The sequence below is a fragment of the Podarcis tiliguerta genome, assembly GCF_965153285.1.
Source record: "Podarcis tiliguerta genome assembly, chromosome: 7".
Lineage (NCBI taxonomy): Eukaryota > Metazoa > Chordata > Lepidosauria > Squamata > Lacertidae > Podarcis > Podarcis tiliguerta.
Window position 1 is genome coordinate 8,674,107 of NC_139540.1, and position 23,851 is coordinate 8,697,957.

The 23,851-nt window shown below is 42.2% G+C and overlaps 1 protein-coding gene across 5 annotated transcripts; it reads left to right on the plus strand.

Annotated features, from left to right (window-relative positions):
- The first annotated feature begins 4,671 nt into the window (after positions 1-4,671).
- On the plus strand, positions 4,672-23,576 carry LOC310682137 (solute carrier family 2, facilitated glucose transporter member 5-like). Of its 5 annotated transcripts, none has more exons than XM_083450570.1 (13): positions 4,672-5,167; positions 5,952-6,031; positions 8,828-8,923; positions 11,363-11,514; positions 12,357-12,481; positions 13,878-14,030; positions 14,125-14,250; positions 15,929-16,116; positions 17,010-17,120; positions 19,161-19,262; positions 21,636-21,711; positions 21,836-21,963; positions 23,346-23,576. In XM_083450570.1, the coding sequence occupies exons 1-13, from the start codon at positions 4,858-4,860 to the stop codon at positions 23,517-23,519; spliced, it is 1,821 nt and encodes a 606-aa protein (XP_083306696.1). In that variant the 5' UTR covers positions 4,672-4,857; the 3' UTR covers positions 23,520-23,576. The 5 variants fall into 5 exon arrangements, with proteins under 5 accessions (XP_083306696.1, XP_083306697.1, XP_083306699.1 ...); XM_083450571.1 differs by having other exon boundaries at positions 12,432-12,481; XM_083450573.1 differs by having other exon boundaries at positions 5,144-5,167; positions 5,952-6,114.
- The last annotated feature ends 275 nt before the right edge of the window (positions 23,577-23,851 follow it).

Sequence of the window (23,851 nt, forward strand, 5' to 3'; positions counted from 1 at the left end):
TCCAAATTAATCCCTTGCTCCAGTATTGAGCTGTTTCCTTTTGGAGCAGTTACTTTGGCAGCTGTTTCATTGTGGTTGGCCTTTTCTGCACGATTTCTGACTCTACAATATTGTTTTCATGCTGTGGTGGCCAGGTCTGTACATGGTATTGCAAGTTTGCTTGCTCCACAGGTTTGTCTAATGGCCTTATGATATTGGCAGTTTTAATGTCAATCCCTTCCTAGTAATCCCTAACAGAGTGAATTCACCTTTTCTACAACTGCCACATATTGGGACATTTTCATTGAGCTGTCCACCATGACCCCAAATGCTTTTCCATGGTCAGTCACAGACTCTGATGAGTTCGGCCCCTGTTAGTGTACATCAGTGTTTCCCAAACTTGCGTCTCTAGCTGTTTTTGGACTACAACTCCCATCATCCCTAGCTAGCAGGACCAGTGGTCAGGGAAGATGGAAATTGTAGTCCCAAAACAGCTGGAGAACCATGTTTGGGAAACACTGGGGTATATATTAAATTAGATGGGGAAATTGCCCCAATATGCATCATTTACACTTGCTTTATACTGACAGATCATCATTGTCGTCATCACCATCATCCGATCAGAATTTTGTGAAAGCAAGCTGATACCACTTCAGCAAAATTTGTTCATCTATATGCTTGGTAATCTTATATATTTTTTATTTTTATTTTTTAAAAATGAATTTCATTAGTTGTCCTGGAAGAAACATAAGTCAACCAGTGAGTAATTCATCAGATCTCCCAGCCTTATCTTTGTTTTCTCTAGATGTTTATCGCTGATTCTAAAGGGCACAGGTTTCTTCTGCTCACTGACTTTGGGATCTGCAACATTTTCACTGTTCTGTTAACCATGACCCTGGAACTGCAGGTTTGTGATTGATGGCATTTAGAGTTGAGAATGACTTTGACCTTGTTCTCCCTCTCCCTGCCATCCTACCCATAATATGTACTACAGTAGGTAACAGCTCCAAAGTCCATGGAAAAGTTGGCTGTAGCTACCACACACCATTTATTTCTTTTCCTTTTCTGTTTCTAAATTATGCACATGAACTTAGGTTAATTTAAATGGATGTGCTTCCTAAGTGAGAAAAAAGTTAATTTTGATTTTAACATTCAACTGAACTGAACCTTATTTTTTTTGCCTCTCCTAGAGAACTAGTGCAATACTTGTTACTGATATCAATGTAGTTTCTGAGTCTTGCTGTTGTTTTTCATTTTCATTTTATTTTGCTTATGGATGAGACTGTAACTTCATTATTTTATCAGGGATGTAGTTTGGGGTCTTTATTTTTTGTTGGAAATGTCTATATGATATCGCTAAGGTTTAGCTCCTTCGTGGATCACTGCATTGTCATGGCGAAGGGGCTTGAATAACTCAGAGAAGCTATGAGCTATGCCTTGCAGGGCCACCCATGATGGACAGGTCATAGTGGAGAGTTTTGACTAAACGTGATCTGCCTGGAGCAGGAACCGGCAAGCCACTCCAGGATCCCTGCCAAGAAAACCCCATGGACAAAGACAACAGGCATATAAAAGTTATGACGCTGGAAGATGAGCCCCTCAGGTCGGAAGGCGTCCAACATGCTACTGAGGAAGAGCAGAGGACAATTATAAGGAGATTCAGAGCTGATGAAGTGGCTGGGCCAAAGCCGAAAGGACGCTCAGTTGTGGATATGCTTGGAAGCGAAAGGAAAGTCCAATGCTGTAAAGAAAAATATTGCATAGGAACCTGGAATGTAAGAACCATGAACCTTGGTAAGCTGGATGTGGTCAAAAATGAGATCGCAATATAAATATTGACGTCCTGGGCATCAGTGAACTAAAATGGATGGGAATGGGAGAATTCAGTTCAGATGACCATCATATCTACTACTGTGGGCAAGAATCCCATAAAAGAAATGGAGTGGCCCTCATCAACAAAAGAGTGATGAAAGCTGTACTGAGATGCAGTCTTAAAAATGACAGAATGATCCTTTTAACATCACAGTAATTGAAATGATGAATAAAGTCGTAGTCATTCAAAATATCAGAAAATATCAAAAATCATTCATCAAAACGACTAATACAATTCACAGGGTCTCACAGGGAAGGACTTGTACATTAGCAAACTACACTGAGAATTCTCAAACATCAAGAAATAACACTATTCTGTCCTAATGGTTTTTACAGATATATATGTATGTATGCATTTATATGGATTCTACCTCAATGATACAATTTACATAAATGACAAAAAAAGGCCACCAAAGAAAAGTAGCCTGTGTTGATTTTGCCTCAGCTCCACGGCAACCTTCTCAAAATGGCTTCCACAGCAAATCATTCAGGAAAATGAAATCCACAGGTCCACTATAACATAACATACATAACATATACAACATATATAACATAAATAACATATATAACATAACATAACCAGACAATGAAGTTATAGTTTTCAGAAACACATTTTAATTTTTTAAGGGAAACATCAACTGTTCTCAAGGGTGTAAGGTAAAAAAAGGTAAAATACCCCTGGATGGTGAAGTCCAGTCAAAGACGACTATGGGGTTGCGGCGCTCATCTCCCTTTCAGGCCGAGGGAGCTGGTGTTTGCCCACAGACAGTTTTCCGGGTCATGTGGCCAGCATGACTAAACCACTACTGGAGCATGGAGGACCGTGACGAGTGCCAGAGCGCATGGAAATGCTGTTTACCTTCCCACCACAGCAGTACCTATTTATTGACTTGCCCTGCTGTGCTGTCAAACTGCTAGGTTGGCAGGAGCTGGGACCGAGCAACGGGAGCTCATCCCGTCATGGGGATTTGAACAGCTGTCCTTTCGATCAGCAAGCCCAAGAGGCTCAGTGATTTAGACCACAGCGCCACCCGCGTTCCTTCTCAAGGGTGTAGGGCCTTACAGAAAAGGAGGTATCCTAACTGTACTGAGGTAAATCATTTCTCTCTTTTTACAATGGACTAACTGCCCATCATTGTTGCTGCTCATCATTGTGGCTGCACACAAACACGCACACACATATGGTACAATCTTTTATTTAATGGCAGTAGAATGAATGAATGAAACTTTATTTGCGTCAGCCATCAGCCATAGCAACAAAAGAACATTGTGGTATAAACAAGAAAACAAACAATGATCACACCACATCATAGCAAAGCAAAAGTTTATAGGCTTATAGGCAAAAGCTAAACAGAAAAGCAAATATCTCCATCTATGAAGGACCATACCCTGTCCAAATTTCAGCAACACAGGATTCACACTGGTTTGCACTGGTTATTCAAGGGATGGTAGCAAGCAAAGGTTGTATAATTGGCTAATAACATTTCTAATTCCTAGACTGATAAAAGATTATAAAGCAGGTGTGTTTTTTTACAAAAAGATCTTCAACACTTCACCCTGTTTTCTTTAATTTTATTCAATCAGGAAGCCTTGACACAGTACATTGCAACTTTCCTAACCATGAAATGTTCCATCAGGTATCTTCTGCCCCTCTTTTTAACTACAAAATGTGCTCTCAGCACATGGTATTGACTGTAATGTACTTTTTGTATTTCCGTGTTACAGGAAAATGGCATCTATATGAATGTATGAAATGTGAATAAAAATCTAATGCAAAGGCTTATAATTTCTTATTTTATGCTCGTAACTATTGTGTACTTAACTAATACCTGGGGACAACCATATATACAATTTGTTTATTAAGGGTACTAAATTTTGCTTCTAAAAGCAAAATTTCAGAAAGATACTTGCATTAATTTTCCCACAAGCGTAACCAGTATGGTTTGGGGATCACTTGCATTTTCCTTTTTTGTTTTGTTTTGTTTTTACTATTTGGAAATTCCTAAAAATGGCTGTGGCATGCTATTTCTAAGAGAAGTGAACAAACTATTCAGACATGGTAACCATTTTATACTGGTTTTAAACCAATAGGTCCAGTGACTCTTGTCTTGGACACCCTTACATTTAGATTTCAAGGTGGAAACATAAAAAAAAACAGGTGAAGAAATTTGCAAGCAAGTTTTTCCCTTTTGATGGCAATGAATCCTGCCAGAATTCCAGAGAATAACTGCAGAGGTGCAACCATTGGTGTTTTGAGGTCTGTAAATCAGCTGTCAAATCCATTTCATCCTCAAAGGTGTCTAGCACAACAAGCAAACAAAAACTCTGGGCCCATTTGTCCACAAATTGTCAGTGTTCTTACCTAAGGGTACCATGTCTATGTCTATGTCTATGTCTATGTCTATCTATGTGGAGAGAGAGAGAGAGAGAGAGAGAGAGAGAGAGAGCCGTAAAGGAGATTAAGCATTTGCTTATTTGTAGGAAAGGAATATGTTCTAATTCAGGGATCAACTGATCAAACCCTTACTAGCAAATTTGTGGGGGAAATCTGAAGCCTCCCATATTAAATACTTTCTGAAGGATAGGTCAAATGATATTGCACTGACCATGGCAAAGTCTCTTTCAGAGGTTGCAAGAAACAAAGACCATCATACTCTAGACATGATTGGGCCGACCCTATCAATGGAGGAGTGGCTAATATAGAGTTGCACCATATGCTAGCTGGTAAAAGAGCCTCCAGTTGAGAAGACCAGGATTGGCAGGGAAAGGCAGTGGTTAGAGCATGGATACCCAGCATGAGAACTGACATGTTCCCCCAAAAAACAGCTGTCTATTTTGAAATGTGAAACGTTGGAAGCTACATGAGATGTAGCATTTGTATAAAGCAATTTACCATCACTTCCAGGACATCATATTGCGATCCTCAGAACCACACTGGAAGGTAGGTCACTATGATTCAACCCATCTTGCAGGTGGAGAGAGAATGTAGTCTGTCTAGGGCCACCTATGCAATCATGCCAGATGAGGACTTCCAGATTCATAGCTCAATCACTTCCCAGATTTGGAATTCTAGACCTATCGTCCCACCAAATAACCCACATTAATTTATCGTCAGAATGCAACCCCAAACCATTCTCCGCTGCAAGCAGAGATATTTCATCATCTCTACTCCCAACTGTCAACAGCTTCCTGGAACCTTCAGACACCCATCCTCTGATTGGCTCTCACCACACTGCCATAGTTCTGAATGCTTTGTTCCAATATAAAGGAGGACGTGGCTCAGTTCCTCTCTCCTCACAATTAAGAGAACGCTACCGTAAGTTTGTGAACTCTTGCCTACTCATCCTCAAATGCTAATCTGCTTAATACTCCTCACAGCCAGGTAGGGAGGCTGCCTATAGACAGATTCCATCTGTAGCCGGTTCTGTGGTTATTTATACAATCAATGACACTGGGCTCAATAGCTCCTAGATCCTTCAGGAATTTCAGCAAATATTAAAAGGGTCAGTGCAAGAGGACTAATATGGCTCCCTGCCATGATTATCTCACTGCCAATGATTTGGTGATGGCCAGTGGTGCTCTGATAAACTGTAAAGTCATGAAATACAAATTTAATAAATAAATCATATTAAGAATAATTCATCATGGCAGATCCTTCCCTGTATCCCCAAGGAGAATTCAAAAAGTCAGGCAGCAATGCTCAGTTTAGTAGGATCTGCATGTCTGTACTCCTGTGAGCCTTCAACTACTATACAACAATAAGCTTTATCAAAAAGATCTTCAGCCAAAGGAAATGCAACTTTTAGCTTTTAATTGGAAGTGCAAACAATATTGCAAAGTAGTGTTAGAATTTAAGCAGCTAGTGTGAAGAAGAAGAAACCCCGTCAAAGATCAAGTAAAAACCAAGCATTTACTTGATTGTTTTCCATATTCCAACTTCCTCTAAGCTAATGTGTCACAAACTTTACCAGCTCATTCACCAGGCAGAGCAAGGAAGGTCCATCAGTTATCCTAATGCATCCAACAAATGTCATAATTACTCCTGCTGTATCAATCTAGTGCTTGGAGCAAATCGGAAACACTGTCTTGTTCCCCAACAGGTGAGCCTTATTTTCTGACTGCTACAGAAGAAAACATGATTAAAAATAAGAAGCTTGTCAATGCAGCAATAAGGAGACGGGTGAGCTTGGAGGACTTTGTCCAAACAATGAGGTTTATGGGAAATCTAAGTTGATGCATAGATCTTTTCCAGACTTCCAAAAGGTACCCCATAGTACTTTGGGTTTGATGCAGAATTTGTCGTTCTAAGGGTGCAAACCTATGCACAAGAACTTGGTGTTAGCTGAATGGGCTTAAGATCCAAACAAAGTCTCCGCATTCTGGTCCTGCCCTCACCACGCCCCCAGAATGCATTCATTCATTCATTCATTCATTCATTCAATCAATCAATCACTCATTCATTCAATTTAAACCAACCTCAACTCATCCAGCTTCGGCTCAGAATTTGTCGTTCTTAGAGTACTGTAGTACTAATGAACAGCTTTCATTGTTCTTTCTCTATGCATGGATCCAAGGCAATACATTATATTAACTATATATTAAATCTCTATGATTAATTAATATGTTGATATAGTATAACAAAGAACTGATAAGACAGTATATTGAGGTATAATAGCATTAGGATATAATAGATTATTCATTATATTATTACAATATCCTCCCCTGCCCTATTATGTATTACTATTAATAGTAATCAATTCATATCATCATTTTATTCATGCAATGTAATGCAATGTGTTATTTAATATAATTCCGTGTTAACCTCCATTATGTAAATTATAATTTACAAAATCAAAATCCTGAGCTAAGAGATTTCGTAGGAATGTCATAACCAAGAAACAATAGAGCAGCAGAATGGATGTACGGCTAACAGCTGTGGCAGGGTGTGGGGGGGGGGGGATTTGCTGCATGCTGAGCAAACATCAGAGTGGGTCCTGGGATAGCTGGGGAGAGAATTTGATCAGCAAAGTGCCAACAAAGAGAAGCCTTTCCCCTTAATAAATATCTGCCTCATTCCAGTCTTTCACCTGTGCCTATCTTACACCAAGCAGGGGGTTGGACTGGATGATGATCACGTTCAGCTCTATCTCTATGGATGGTTTTGGTTGGCAGTAGAGTTGTACTGGCAGCTTCTGTTGTATTGGCTCTGTTGTACAAAGTCACCCAGCTCCAAGGTAGTGGTGAAGCTTGAACTAACCACAAGGTAGGATGCCATAACCTATCCATATTGCACAGACCACACATCTGCTCAGGGTGTGAACCTGAACAGTTTCAATTTCCCAGTATTTTGGAGCTTGAGTGAACATGGGAAGCCCTTTAAAAAAAAATTTTTTTTTTTTTTTTGGTTAATTGAATATAAATAGATTCCAGGTACCAAATTTTGCAGAGTGAGAAACAAAGAAGACAAATTGAGAAATTTGAAAATTTGAACAAGTGGGTAGGGTAAGATGGGGTGGTGACAAGGAACATGTGGATTCCCGTTTCCAACTAAATGTGGTCCCGTTTGGTATCTGGATCTCATATTTCCAGTATTTACAGTGTATTTAGGAATATTTCCAGGAACATCCACAAACTTGACATGAGCCAACAGTGTGACACGGCAGCTAAAAAAGCCAATGCAATTCTGGGCTGCATCAATAGGAGTATAGCATCTAGATCAAGGGAAGTAATAGTGCCACTGTATTCTGCTCTGGTCAGACCTCACCTGGAGTACTGTGTCCAGTTCTGGGCACCACAGTTCAAGAAGGACACTGACAAACTGGAACGTGTCCAGAGGAGGGCAACCAAAATGGTCAAAGGCCTGGAAACGATGCCTTATGAGGAACGGCTAAGGGAGCTGGGCATGTTTAGCCTGGAGAAGAGGAGGTTAAGGGGTGATATGATAGCCATGTTCAAATATATAAAAGGATGTCACATAGAGGAGGGAGAAAGGTTGTTTTTTGCTGCTCCAGAGAGGCGGACACGGAGCAATGGATACAAACTACAAGAAAGAAGATTCCACCTAAACATTAGGAAGAACTTCCTGACAGTAAGAGCTGTTCGACAGTGGAATTTGCTGTCAAGGAGTGTGGTAGAGTCTCCTTCTTTGGAGGTCTTTAAGCGGAGGCTTGACAACCATATGTCAGGAGTGGTCTGATGGTGGTTCCTGCTTGGCAGGGGGTTGGACTCGATGGCCCTTGTGGTCTCTTCCAACTCTATGATTCTATGATTCTATCCATGCTTCCTGGGGGCATGATGGGAGTTGCAATGGACCTTGATGATCGAAGTGGGGAGAAACACGAGAAATAAACTAGTAATATGCCAATTATGACTTGGGTGCTTCCAGCAAGATACCAGAAACAATGTGCTCTCAGTGTTAGGATGCAGAGGAACAGTGTGGTAGACACTAGTCCTATTCATGTGTCGTTAAATAGGCGTAGGGCAATCCCGGGTGCATCAGGGAATGGCACTGTGCCTCTTCCCCCAGTGCTACATCTATCCCTGTGCTCCTGCTGTCCACACAGAGTGTTGACATCTGAAACATGGGATCCACACAATCAGAGAACCCAATGGCACAGAAAGTACGCCCGCAAGCTTGTGGAACTTCTATATCATGGGTAGGCAAACTAAGGCCCAGGGGCTGGATCCGGCCCAAATAACTTCTAAATCCGGACCGCGGATGGGAATCAGCATGTTTTTACACGAGTAGAACGTTTCCTTTTATTTAAAATGCATCTCTGGGTTATTTGTGGAGCAGAGGAATTTGTTCACCCCCCCCAAAAAAAAATATAGTCTGCCCCCCCCCCCCAAGGTCTGAGGAACAGTAGGCCGGCCCCCTGCTGAAAAAGTTTGCTGACCCCTGTTATATGTCAGAAGCTGTCCACATGTATTTTGCCCCATCCATTCTCATCACAGTCTATGCTGCTCCTTTCTGTAGGACCTGTCAAAGATGCTTATTTGGGTTTCACTGGCTTCCTGCCTCCTATCACAGCATGACGGTTTCAGCATGGGGGTACTCTTCTCTACATCTATGGTAAGATGGCATGCAGTGGAGATGGCTTTTTAACACAGGGGTTAAAGTAGGGCTGGGGGTGTTTTGCTCTGTTAAGGGCCACATTTTGTCCAAGGTAATTTGATGGTAGGGCTGAAAGGATCTTCCAGTTTCAACAGTTTCTCATTTCCCCACTCTTAGATTTGGTCTCCCACCTTTCTGTAGCAAGATGCTGATTTTTGTGTGAAAACTCTTTAATATTTCTTCTAATAATCTTTCTCATTTTTTGTCTTACGTTTTGACTACTGTATAGATTTGTGCAAGCAATTTCTCCTTAATATAATCCATTTTTTGATTTAATAGTGGATTCATTTTATGCACGCTTTTACTCTGTTCTTGTTGTTGTTTAGTTGTCATAGTCGTTCGACTCTCCATGACCCCATGAACCAGAGCATGCCTTGGAAACTCTCACTTTCTTCTCCAAGCTTCTCCTTTTTCATGTCCATGGAGTTTGCTTGTCAAAATACTGGAATGGATTACCAGTTCCTTCTCTAGGTGGATCACATTTAGTCTAAACTCTCGGCTATGACCTGTCCATCTAGGGTGGCCCTGCATGGCATAGCTCATAGCTTCTCTGAGTTATTCAGACCCCTTCGCCACGACAAGCCAGTGATTCATGAAGCGGTTTACTCTGTTACTTTACAATAAATTTGCTTTTGCAGAGAGAGGGTGGGGATTCCTCTTTTCTAAAGCTTCATGGGTATATATGAGCTCAACAAGACGGGAATTTCTCTTTCTCTCTGGCCCTTGGGAAGTCACTAGGTGAATCCTCTCATCAGTCCTGCCTCACATTTCCTTTTGCCAGGCTGGAACTGTTGCAATGCCTCCTTGCTTGCTAGAATGGATAATCTCTTAGAGCAATCAAATCTGACTGCCAGAATGCAGCCCCTGAAAGGCTGCTTATTGCAGGATGTGACTTATGGGATGATAAAGGTCCCCACCCCTGCTCTAGAAGACCTCAATCTCTGACTAGGGTGGGGGTTTCATCTGGCCCCTGAAGCATGCATGCAAATCTTCACGTACATGGATGCACAGTGAAAACGCATGGCTTCCATTCCATTTCACCCCATATCCCTCCCAACTGCTCCACTGTAATTCAAACACCACCACTGGATTCACCTGTGTTGTAGGTGACCTATAATTTGTAAGCTACATCGATTTTTAGTCGGAGCCTTTATAAAATATTCTGTATAAAAAATTGAGGGACCATTATGGTCAAGTTATGAATGCAACCCGCATCAGAAGCAGGTGCCGGACGGGCTGTTTCTGAATAAATGAACAAACAAGGCCTGCAGAGAATAATAATAATAATAATAATAATAATAATAATAATAATAATTTATTATTTATACCCCACCCATCTGGTTGTGTTTCCCCAGCCACTCTGGGCAGCTCCCAATCAAATGTTAAAAACAGTACAGCATTAAATATTAAAAACTTCCCTGAACAGGGCTGCCTTCAGATGCCTTTTAAAGATAGAATAGCTGCTTATTTCCTTCACATCTGAAGGGAGGGTGTTCCACAGGGTGGGCGCCACTATCGAGAAGGCCCTCTGTCTGGTTCCCTGTAACCTCACTTCTCGCAATGAGGGAACCGCCAGAAGGCCCTCGGCCCTGGATCGCAGTGTCTGTGCTGGACAATGGGGATGGAGACGCTGCTTCAGGTATACAGGACCGAGGCCATTTAGGGCTTTAAAGGTCAGCACCAACACTTTGAATTGTGCTCTTAAACGTACTGGGAGCCAATGCAGATCTCTCAGGACTGGTATTATGTGGTCCCAGCAGCCACTCCCAGTCACCAGTCCAGCTGCCACATTCTGGATTAATTGCAGTTTCCGGGTCACCTTCAAAGGTAGCCCCACGTAGAGCAGATTGCAGTAGTCCAAGCGGGAGATAACTAGAGCATGCACCATTCTGGCGAGACAGGCAGTTAAGGTCTTAGCCTACGTACCAGGTGGAGCTAGTAGACAGCCACCCTGGACACAGAATTAACCTGCCCCTCCATGGACAGTTGTGAGTCCAAAAGGACTCCCAGGTTGTGCACCTGGTCCTTCAGGGGCACAGTTACCCCATTCAGGACCAGGGAATCCCCCACACCCGCCCACCCCCATTATCATTATTATTATTATTAAATGTATACTTCCCTTCATTTGTAGATCTCAGGGCATACCTGTAAACATACAAGATAAAACTAGCTCCCCTTAGAGCTTGTCCTTGGGGATTCTTCCATCTCCCATTCTGTGGACAGAACTAAGCCAGCATAGACGTCGCTGAGACAAGAGTGTGAACATGCTGGGAATGTGGGCTTGGCTGACTGGCCGTGCTCTTGAGGGTTTCATACAACTCTGGTGCTCTTAGCTTTTCCTGTCACGTAATCTGTTAGAGGGGTCCTAATCCTGAACGTTATGTGTTTCTCTCACAGGACATTCGGGAGTTTTTTAACTTAACAGGATATACTGAGGTGCAGGTCGAAATTTCTGAGATAAGCCTGGTCGCAACCGAAATGACGTTCTTGTTGTTTGGAAACATTGCTGGGTCCCTTGTTGTTGGCTGGTTGGTGGAGAGATTTGGCAGGTATAAAGATAAACACGTGACAGGTAAACTACACTAGTCCTGCTTTCCTGCTTTGCAGGGGGTTGGACTAGATGACTCTGGGGTCCCTTCAAACTTTGCAATTCTAGGATTCTAGGATTGTCATGGTGGTGGTGGTGCTGCTGACCTACATGCCCCCCCCCCCCCGTAACATCAAATAAAAGATACAATGTCATCACTATTGCTGGTTTCATTCCCCGTGCCCAGGACATTCAACCACATGTAAAGGGGAATGCAGGAGGGAAATTCAGTGATGTCAGATCACCTTCCCCTATTACTAGCCATTTCAGAGAGGGATGTGGCAGGGAAAGAAAGAGTATGATCTAAGGAGGTGCCTCAAATCCTATTTGATGACCATTAGTCAGGTAATGAAACTTTGTTTTTAAGAAGGTGGGAAGACACCCTCCAGATACAAGATAATCCTACCAATGTGGTTTTAAATAATGATGTATCCGGCGTAAGACCTAATATGAGTGTGGAGATTTTCTAGTATGCCAATGGGGAAAGGGCCATGTCAGTTGTAGAGCATTTGTTTCCATGCAGAATATTTCATGCTCTTTCATCACTGTCCTCCAAATAAGAGAATTTACGTAGCATATAATATGCTGCCATGCTACGTAAATTCTCTTATTTGGAGGACAAATAATTCTCTTATTTGGAGAAAAAATAAATTCTCTTATTTGGAGGCAAAACCAAAAGAAATTATCCCCCAAACATGATTGACTGTATTACAATTCCATAGTTTTTCTCAATTGTCTGATCTTTTGATTGTACCTTACATTCCCTGGTATCACACCCCTAATCCCCTTTTACTGTCTTTACAGGAAAGGTGCGTTAGTGATAACTAACTTTTTATGCATTACCTCTTCTGTGATATTGCTTTTTTCGCGTAAGTTTAGATTCTATGCATGCATACTCTTCACCTTCTTCTATAGTGGAATATGTTCAGGTGAGTCAGGTTCCTGGATTCAACATCTTGCTTTTTTAAAAAAAAGAAAAGAAAAAGAAGCCCCGTTGCAAGGTGGTTATTTCTACCCTGTCCATCTGGCTGGGTTTCCCCAGTCACTCTGGGCAGCTTCCAGCAGAAAGTTAAAAATACATTAAGACATCAGTCATTAAAAGCTTCCCTAAACAGGGCTGCCTTCAGATGTCTTCTAAATGTCATATAGTTGTTTATTAAGGGTGATAAGATTAACTCAGACAACGATCTGGTTTAAAAATGGCCACAATTTTATTGACTACAGATGTAGGTGGAACTTTGGCTCATGCATTGGGCGTACTGTTATATCCATTCCAGCCTCCTGCAGGAAGGTTGAAACCATTTCAGGGTTTTGGCAACCAGTCCAATAAGACAGGACTCCATCCACGATCTGATATCCACAATCTTCAGTCTTTGGTCTACTTCTTCCTTTGGCTCTTCTGCCAACTGCGCTGAGCGTGTTCAGTGGAGCTGGCTTAAATGCATCATCATATTTATGGTGTCTAATGCCCTGGCTTTGGCAAGGAGCATGGGAAAGAAATTTTCAGAGTTGAGAGGCAGCAGCTGAGAACACCTTTCTGTGTTCATGCGGGGCTCAATTTTGCTTACAAGTGGGCAAAATCTTCATATCTATGGTGTCAAATGCCATCTCACCTTGCAGTTTGACCCACTGGCCATACATACAAGTTGTGAAGGACAGAATGGCATTTTGCAGAAGCCCACAGGGGACATCATGACATCATAGGAATCTACCTATGCTCTATAGGTAGATTTTGCTCTATAAGATGCACTTTTTCCCTCCTAAAAAGTAAGGGGAAATGTGTGTGCATCTTATGGAGCGAATGCAGATTGCCCTGCTATCCCAGAAGCCAGAACAGTGAGAGGGATCACTGCGCAGCGCTCCCTCTTGCTGTTCTAGCTTCTGGCTTAGCCCCTCAGTCCCTTCCCCCACCTCCCGGAAAAGCCCCCAAGAGCCATGCTCCCTTTAAAGAGCCGTCAGTGATGGGCTGCCCTCCTCCCTTCTTGGGGAAAAGCCTGCAAGCGCTGCACACACGCTCCACGCAGCTCGTGAGAGGAAGCGCTGAGCAGAGCCTGGGCTGCATACAGGTTCTGCTCGGTGCTCCCTTTAAAGAATTTTTTTCCCTTGCATTCCCCCTCTAAAAAATAGGTGCGTCTTATGGTCAGGTGCATCTTATGCAGCAAAAATGTGACTCGCTGTGCCATGCAGACATGCCTAAGCATTTCTGCATATCACATCATGTGCATATTGTGAAGTATCCCTTGAAATCATACACTTGTTTATACATTTCTGCACATTATGCCACACACTCATTGTGAATTGTGCTTTAATTTATCATCGAACCAGGAATAATCTTTGGTGTTGTCCCTCTGTATCTTCTTGAGATTTCCCCTAAAAGCCTGAGGGGAGGCATAACCATGATGCATCATCTGTTTTCTTCTCTCGGTTATCTCTTGTTTGAGACACTTGCTCTTCAGCAACTTCTTGGGGCCCCACAAGGTAATTCAAAAGAATTAATATTTTGGCTTAAAGCATATAAAATGTTCCAGCACAGTTCCCTCCCGCATTATCACCACACTATCTCCTTGCTTAGGTCTCCCAATTCTGGCAACCTTTCCTGTAATCATGCCAGTACTTCAGAGTTTCATGCTGCCCTACCTTCCTGAAAGTCCTAGGTATCTTTTCATCCAGAGGAAGGATGTAGCGAGTGCAAGACAAGGTAAAATATTCTGAATTGTACAGTTTCTATTAATCTTCTTAATATAGAGTTATAGCAAAAGCAATTATCACTCAGAGACTTTACGATGTCGAATTACAACAAGAAGACGCCCTACTCCCGGAGACGTATAGATGTTTAAAAGCTTGGCCTAATTTTGCAGCTGCCCCTTACTTAACTAACATCACTAACGAAGCTTATAGATGGGCTTTTTCTAGAGCCCGCTTTGAGACAATGCCCTCAGCAGTGCTGTACGGCAAATTCACACAGGTACCAATGCATGCGCCTCTCTGCCCCTGTATGTCTAATAAGGTAGAATCTGTCACACACATCCTTCTATTTTGCAAATTTTATAGTGAAGAACGAGTTCAATTTATTTTGCCACTTTTATCAAAATTTATATCCCTACAACATTATTTGGAATCTTCCCCCGAAATTTTACGAAAATACCTTCTGGAAGATTCCTCAAGCTCAATATCATATGAGGTGGCCAAATTTTGCACTTTAGTAATCAGGAAGCGTAAATCTCCTCTGTTGAATGGCACAATGTGAAGTTCCCTTGTGTAATCCTTTTTCCTTTTTTTTTCTGATGCCATTGTTGAATTCTTTTTGTCTGATCTGGTGGTGCTTAGTGTTACTGGCTTTTGCCGCAATAAAACTTGAACTTGAATATAGAGTTATCAACAACCATTCTGTAGCAAAGCAGATACACGTGATGTGGAATCCAATACTAGTCCTGCTCAGAACAGATCCAATGAAGTAAATAAACATGACTAACCTAGGTACATTGATTTCAATAGGTTTACTCTGAATAGGATTTAAACTACAACCCATTGCCATGAACCACATGGAGATGTTGTGGCAGGGCTGCTCACAGGGAGATGAGGAATGGGATCTGCTCTCTGTGTCTGTTGCTGGGAAGCGGTCTGCTTGGAGACATTTGAACTCCACTGGTGTTGGACATCCTAGCGGAGGAGGGACAGGTTGCTCCAGCAACCAGAGATACACAAAACTTGAGTTGGACAGTGAGCTGGCCATACAGATTCAGGCCCAGTGTCCAAGGACACACTGTCAGATGCACTGCAACAAACAGACTCGGCCTACTTGTTGAAGTGCCTTCTTGTCTGCCCATCACTTGGAACAAGAACTATTCAAATGACTGTGCCCACCCAGTTCTTCAAAATGAGAGCCAAGGGGCCCTGGCAGGCATTCAGACAATGTCTTAGCTTATGCCTAGCCATGTACTTTAATTTTTATTCAAGTTTTTTAGATTACAAAACAGATAAAGAGGGAAACGTACATCTATTGCCTCCAATTTCAATTCATAGTCTTTTTCACAGTTTATTTACATATAGTGAGAAGCACTTTTGTCATAGACATCTTGCATTTGGGGAAAAGGGAGGGGAAGAGAGATGTGGGTGTTTTTTTTTGTTCTATTGCTTATTTTTAGTTTAGTAGGTTTGTGTCAGCATCATATGGGTAGGTCCTTTGTTTATGTATTTCATTTTATTGTTAAAGTGAGAGATTGGGGGGTCCCAAGCTTGGTTGGCTGCATTCAGTTGACTGCAGTGTGGCTTGTTTGTTGAGGAAGGAGGGTTGGTTGCTGGGTCAGGTTAGCCATAATGATTCATATGCTGTTGGGGAATTTTCCTCCTTTGACATCTAATCCTTTCTAATCCAGTACTGAAGAAGCTAAGAGAAAGGGATGATGTGGAGGATGAGATTCAAGACCTGAAGCTGGAGGACATCACTGAGAAGCAAGAAAAGAATATGAATCCTCTAAAACTGCTGAGGACCCCAAGCCTACGACGAGAAGTGTTCCCCATAGTTGCCTTGATTGGTGGAGAACACCTCAATGCCCTCAATTCGGTAAGGAAAGCAAGATCCTAAGATGTTAGGAGGGTGAGCCTGGTAAAATGAGGGTCCATTTCAAACCAAGTTCAGAGGCACCAGTTATCACTTTTTGTCTCGAGGAATGCCCTAGATCTTTTCACCAAGGGAGCTGTTTCATTCTCCGGATTCTATTCCAGGGGCTGGGACTATCCAACCCACACTACTGTGAAATCTGTGGCCCAGCCAATGTTGTTGGACCCCAGTTCCCATCACCTCCAGCCAGCATGGCTAATGATTAGGAATCACTCACTCACTCACTCATTTTATTTGTTAAATCCATGCTCAAGGCAGCTTACAATTTATAAAATAATACATAACAACAAATATAACCAAAGCAGTCATCAACAATAATGTGTGGGATAATGGGTGGATTTGTCCCAAAACATCTGGGTGTCTCTTCCATCATGAATGGTCATGTTCTCCTGGAAACATGGGTGTCAATAAAAAAAATTGGGAGGGGGGCAAGTAAGTCCTGCCCCATATAAATGATAAATTGTACTCAGTATTTCCCTGTATCTGTGTGAAGGCATTGACTGTCCCAAGATCACCCAGTGAGCTTCATGGGCAAGTGGGGATTTGAACCCTTGTCTCCCAGGTTCTAGTCTAACCACTCTAACCACTACACCACACTGGGTCGCAAGGAACCTGGAAGTAGTTTATCTTCTAGACTAAGAGCAGCTGACATATACAAGGTTCAGTCCAAAGAGAGAGAGAGAAAGAACATTGCAGAATCAGAACACTGAGTTCAACATCCTGTTTCTCACATTAGCCCAAAGTGGAGTCTTCAATTTCTAATAAGTGACCAGTTGTGACCACCAGTTGTTTCTTCCAATCACTCAAGGCTTTCCATTGTGTTGGTCTGATTTCAGGCATACTATTACTCAAAAAGAATCTACCTGGCTATGGGAGTAGATGTAGATAGCATCCAGCTGACTGTTATAGGCGGAATTGCTTTTTATTGCTGTGCAACCGCATTTACGGTAAGCCTCCCCAGATTTTTATTCTCTTGCTTTCTAATTCTTGAAAATCAGTCTTCTTAAAAGGACTGGTCTTTGCTGCGACTGTTTACATCCCTTCCATGGCTATTTATGGTGCAGCAGCTCCCTCCGCCCTCAATAAATCATGGGAATTGTAGGTCTATGAAGGTTCCCTCATTCTTCTTTGTAAGAGAACTCCATAGATTTAAATGCAGTTCATGGAAACTGCAAATTGACTGAAGCAGGTTATTATTATTATTATTATTTAAAAGAAAAATCCCTTTTCAAATTTGTTTTAATATGTTTGGTGGTATTATTTTTTCTTCACTTGAGATAGAAAAGAAAACTCACATCCTTCTATCATAGAACTGCAGTTCCCAAGATCCTTTGAGAAAGCAGAAGGGAGCAATCCTATACAAAAGAAGCTGGTGTAGAGCAAGCCAGTGTACATTTACATGGTGTCAAGGTACATGACATCCAATTTTAGGGTTGCTGCTGCTCTGCTTAACCATGGCAGAGGGGAAACTGCAATGCGCTCTATGTGGGGCTACCTTTGAACGTGACCCAGAAACTAATCCAGAATACAGCAGCTAGACTGGTTACTGAGAGTGGTCACTGGGACCACATAACACAGGTTCTAAAGAATCTTCTTTGGCTCCCATTGCATTTCTGAGCACAATTCAAAGTGTTGGCACTGACCTTTACAGCCCTAAATGGCCTCAGCCCAGTAAACCTGAAGGAGCGTCTCCTCCCCCATCAATGTTCAGTCCAGACATTGAGATCCTCTTCCAAGGTTCTTCCACTGGCTCCCTCACTGTGAGAAGTGAGATTACAGGGAACGAGGCAGAGGGCCTTCTCAGTAGAGTCACCCTCTCTGTGGAACACCCTCCATTCAGATGTTAAGGAAACAAACAACTGACTTTTAGAAGACATCTGAAGGCTTCCCTGTATTGGGAAGTTTTCAATGTTTGATGTTTTAGTATGTTCTGATATGTGCTGTGAGCTGCCCAGAGTGGCTGGGGAAACTCAGTCATATGGGTGGGGTATAAATAATAAAATGTTGTTGTTGTTGTTGTTGTTGTTGTTGTTGTTAAACAAGCCTTTAAAATAGCACTCTACGCCACATTGCCAGGTCACCTGACTGGGCTGAATGTGCTTAAGTCATCACTCTCTGGTCCCATCCCTGCCACACACCCAGAATATCCCCTTTTTTGGAACTTACACTGCCCCCAGTTCTGCCAACTTGTATCATTGGCTGAGCTGGCATTGGATAACTGAGGCCAGGGGATCCAATGCATCCTAAGCTGAGCCTGGGATGCAGTTGTTACCTAAAGACTGCTAGCTAAGATATCTCTGTACACCTCTACCATGTGCCCCCTTGCTTTGCTCCCCCCCCCAAACGAATCTCCTGCCCCAATGTTCAACTCTTTCCAAACCGGTGAGTTACTTCATAGAATCACAGCATTGGAAAGGATCCTGAGTCTAGTCCAACCTCCTGCAATGCAGAAATATGCAATTGTCCCATATGGGGATCAAACCTGCAACCTTGCTGCTATCAGCACCATACTTTAAGCAACTGAACTATTTGACCTTATAATCATGGCTGGACTCTTCTATACCTTTTCCAATGCTGTAATATTGTTGTTGTGAAAATTTTGTCTAATGGCATTATTACTTCAGGAGTTTTATCTTCAGTCTCCTCCCTGTTGATTCCTTACAGAGAATTCACTTTTTTTCACAGCTGCCATGTGCTGGGGACAACATTTTCCTTGAGCTGCCCACCGTGTAGTGGGGAGATTTTAGTGGGGAGAATTGCCCCAATATGCATCGTTTATGCTTTCTTATACTGACACTCTCAAAGAAATCCAAAAGTTGTCATTAGCAGGGAGAGAAATCAAGCTAGGATTTCTTCGGCATGACTTGTTCGTATATATGCTTTTAATTTTATCTTTAAGAGTGCTTTCTGCCAGCTGTACAGGTAAAGGCATAAGCTAACTAGCTTGTAGCTAAGAAGATCTTTCTCTTTCTCTTTATACTCTTTAGGCCTATCTCACTGATTCCAAGGGGCACAGGTTGATGCTTCTCATTGGCTTTGGAATGAGTATCATTTCCTGTGTTCTGTTAACCCTGAGTCTGGAACTACAGGTTTGTGATTGGTGGCATTTGGAACTGAGAATGACTAAGGGTTCTGCTCTTTGCCTCTGTTCCTTCCTCTGTAACAGCTCCAAAGTACTGGGCAAGTAGGCAGTAGATGTGACAGAACATTTATTTTCTTGAAATATTTTCCATTTTCTGATCTTCCCTGTGAAAGTCAGGTGGGTGTTCCACTCCAAGGCAAGAGCTCTCAAAGAGATCTTCACTCTTTGGGCCAACAGTTCTATGGAATAAGAGATGGTAATTGCTTAATAGAAAAAATTATGAAGATATAGCATAGGTGGTATCTGACAACCAACAGATTAGCAAAAATGTCAAAATCAATAAAAGGTAACTGTTGGAAGTATAAAACAACAGAAGGAACCTTCTACCACATGTGGTGGTCCTGCAGCATAATTTGAAATTATTGGGAAATGATTTTAAAAAACCTTTTGTTAAAAACCCAGAAGCACTACTGCTGGGGTTAATAACAACAGAAGTTTCCAATAAAGAAAGAAAGTTGTTTCTGCCCGCATATTATTAGCACAAAAATTGAAAAATGATAAAGTGCAAATGAAAGAAGTCTGGCATATTAAACTGTTAGAATATGTGGAGTTAGCAGGGATAACCACTGGAATAAGAAACCAAAACGATGAAAGATGTAAAGAAGACACTATTTACATAATATATGGGAAAGTATTATGAGCAAACATTTTACCTAGCAGGATGGTAAAATTTTCAACAGAGTAAGAAATAATTAAAGAATATAAAAGCGATTGTGATAGACGGGGTGAACTAAAGAAACACGAGGAAAAGAAGGGTTAAAAGAACCGTGGAAAGAGAAGATAGGAAGTCAATGAATGTTTTCTGATTTTTTTGTTGATTATTTAAAATATTTGAAAGGAACTATATTTCTTTTTTGTATCATTTTTGTTTATGCTTTATTGATGTGGAATGTTATCAGAAAAGCAAATAAATGAAATATTTTTTAAGAGGTGGCAGTTTCAAATATGGGATGTATCAAGAGTTCCTATACTCCAGATGTTGGATTCCAGTTTGCATCAGCCTCAACCAGCATGGTTAATGATTAGGGATGATGTGAATTATGATTCAGCAACATCTGGAGGATGCCACATTGATGGCCCCTGAGCTACATGAAGGACACCTGACATTAGGGGTTCATCCACATTTGAGCCTAATCTCATGTGGAATTCATGTTTCCTCTGTTTGAATCCATGTTTCCTACACACACATGTACATTTGCAGTTGGAATCGAAGAAAAAATCCACTCGTTCCCATTAGTACCAGCTGGCATTTCCTTTTGTCTTTGTCTTGTCTTCCAGGTTGCTTTTTAAAGAATGTGTTGATTTTTCACAAACTGGGCATATATGCAGGAATCAGCTAAGACGACAATGAGCATTTTCAAAGAAATTGCATCTGTCACAATAGCACAGAATGCGCATATCCACACATCCCCAATTCATTGCAAACTTCTATGGCATACTTCATTTTACGTTCAATCCCCAAAAGATAGGCATTTTCAGTTACAAAACAGGAAGATTATTATAATCAATGGTAAAGGGGGGGATGAAGCAGGGAGATCTGGAGAATTCATCATTTTTCAGTTCCTGAATTGCACAAATCTGATTAAAATAAAAATAAAAATGAGAAACAAAACAGCAGAGATCATAAAAATAGGTCCCACTGCTACCCACACAGAATTGGTGTTATGGGGAGGTAGGGTGTGTGGAAATGGGAGTAGCCAAAAAGGATACTTCATCCCACTGGGAAAAAAGTGAGGTGATGTGTCTTTTGCCTTGAATGGAGTTGTATTTTTTATTTTTATTTTTATTTGGATTAACCTTGGATTTGTGAAATCTGAATTTACAGGGAGGAACATGCAGAATAGGAGCTGTTTGAGAGGGATTACATGTTCAGACATGGGTGGTGCTGTGGTCTAAACCACTAAGCCTAGGGCTTGCTGATCGGAAGGTTGGCGGTTCGAATCCCCGCGACAGAGTTGTACGGTCGCAGCTCTTGCCAACCTAGCAGTTTGAAAGCACGTCAAAGTGCAAGTAGATAAATAGGTACCACTCTGGTGGGAAGGTAAACAGCATTTCCGTGCACTGCTCTGGTTCCTCCAGAAGCGACTTAGTCATGCTGGCCACATGACTCGGAAAAACTGTCTGCGGACAAACATCAGCTCCCTCAGCCAGTAAAGCGAGATGAGCGGCACAACCCCAGAGTCCTTCACGACTGGACTTAACTGTCAGGGGTCCTTTACCTTTTAAATGTGGAAAATGTTGCCTAAATATGGACACATGAGATCCAGGTATAAATGACCCCCAGGATGTAATGGAAATACTACCCTACTTTCTTCAACAGGCCACCTTCCCAGAAATGGTGTATTTCAGCTCAGTTGCTGACCTCTTGTTCATCTTTGGAGAAGGCTTAGGAACAGGTAAGTGCTCAGATGATGTTCTGTGCTCTTTAGATGATGCAAAAGATATGAATACAATAGATACTCCCCCCCCCAAAAGGTGAAAAGATGGTATTCAATTTCTGAATCATTTCTCTCTACTTAGGTCCTATTCCAACTGTAATTGTGATGGAGTTGTTTCTTCAGTCATCTCGGTCATCAGCCCTTGTGATCGCAGGACTAGTGCATTGGTTAACGAGCTATCTTGCAGACATGACAACCATTTATGCGGAGGTGAGTGATTTTGAATGTCAGTTTGATAAAGAGCGCATCTTTTCAGTCACTAAACTAAGCTCAACCCCTTCCCACACCATTATTGTCCCCCTCCAAACCCATAAGTCTTTAGAGTGATTTTGATTTATCTGCCATTATTCATTCCCCTTCCCCAACCCAGTCAGTGTGTTTTGTTAAAGCTGAATGTTAGATTGTTTCAGAAATATGCAGCATACGTTTGTCAGCTGGGTTCGGTGTATTGATGGGGAAACTTTGCCCTTCTGGATGTTGATGGGTTGTAAATTCTAACATCTCTGCATAATGGCCATTCTTGCTAGGGCTTATGGGAGTTGGAACCCTACAACTTCTAGGTGGCCACGGCTTCTACATTTAGTAGGTAGACTTGGGGTTCAAATGCCCAGTTGGTCATGAAGCCCATGAGCAACCCATGTCTTTGGGCAAATCACTCTTGCTCTCAGGTGATAACCCACACCTCACTAACAGAGCACATGGTTTGCATGCAGAAGGTCCCAGAATGAACGTCAGACACCTCCACGGAAGTCCTCAAAATATCTCTGTCTGAGAAGCTGTAGAACTGCCTCCAGGCAGCATAGACAATAGCAAGTTAGATGGACAAGTAGTCTGTCTCTGTAGAAGGCAGTGTTATGTGTTCATAACTGTGATTGGTTTTCTCTCGCCCCAAGGAAGAGAGACACCAGTCATTATTCCTTACAACAGAGGTATGGTGGCAGCAACAGCTGTAGCATGCACAGCTTGGAGACTGGATCTGGGCCCCGCCCCACACCATGCCACCTCTACACTGACCTCTTGGCAAAAAGGAGGTGCTGCTGGTTTCCTGATGTAGATCTTTATTTCACCACAACCCTGTTCCTGATACAGATCTCGCCCCTTCTTCCCCAGTGGGATGTGTATGCTGTTCTGTGGTTCGCCTCAGGTGCCGAAATGTCATGGGCCAGCCCTGGTCATAAGGATAGAGGTCACTCAATAATTAGGGAGCAGCACAACAGTAGGGAGAACTCTGCATAGTCTCCTCCCCCACCCCCAAGACCAATAGTACCTTCCAAGGCAAGAAAGACTTAGCTAAGTTTTGGGGTGGACTGGCAAGGTTCTGGGACAAGTGGTAGCAGCAGGAAGGTCCCAACCCTCAATGTGCAAGACAGCATGAAGCAAAACTGAGGCAGGCCAATATGGGGCAGAAATGCCAGGAGCTTCACAATCTACCCCTCATCCTGAACTGCCATCTGGCACAAATATGGCAGCAAGGGTAAGAGGATGACTGGTCTTGATCTCTTTGTGGGAGAAAGTCAAGGAGAATATTTGTACAACAGGCGAATAAAAAGATTCTGATTCTTTCCTCCCCTCTCCTTTTCTTTCATCTCTAGGCATATGTTGGAGCCTTCATTTTCCTTCTTTTCTGGCCTATCTCTGTAGCCACAATTTTTTATATCTTCCGGTATGTCCCAGAAACGAAAAACAGGACCTTTGTGGGTATCAGGAGACGCACAGCGTTGAAAAAGGCCGTGAAGATCCACATCCAGAAGCAAGCGGAAAAGTAGAAACTCAGGAAGCACCCCTTTCGGCAGATTGTTTGTTTGTCTATTAAATAGATTTTTTAAGACTAATGGAAGGATTCCAAAAGAGTAGTTACTGTTATCCTTCAACTCTTTATGCCCAGTTGGCTAAATTTCAATAGTAGCAACTTCCCTCCTGGGCTGAAGACAAGACCTTCTTTTCTCATCCCCCTCCACCCCAGTTTCCTGGCTTTTCTGTGAAAGCGGGAATATTTCAAGAAAACAACAGACATACGCCTCATCGGTTGCTACCCTTCTAGACCTCTGCAGTTGTTTGTGAATATTGCGTGGCTGATATTTGGGCTGGGCTGAATTAG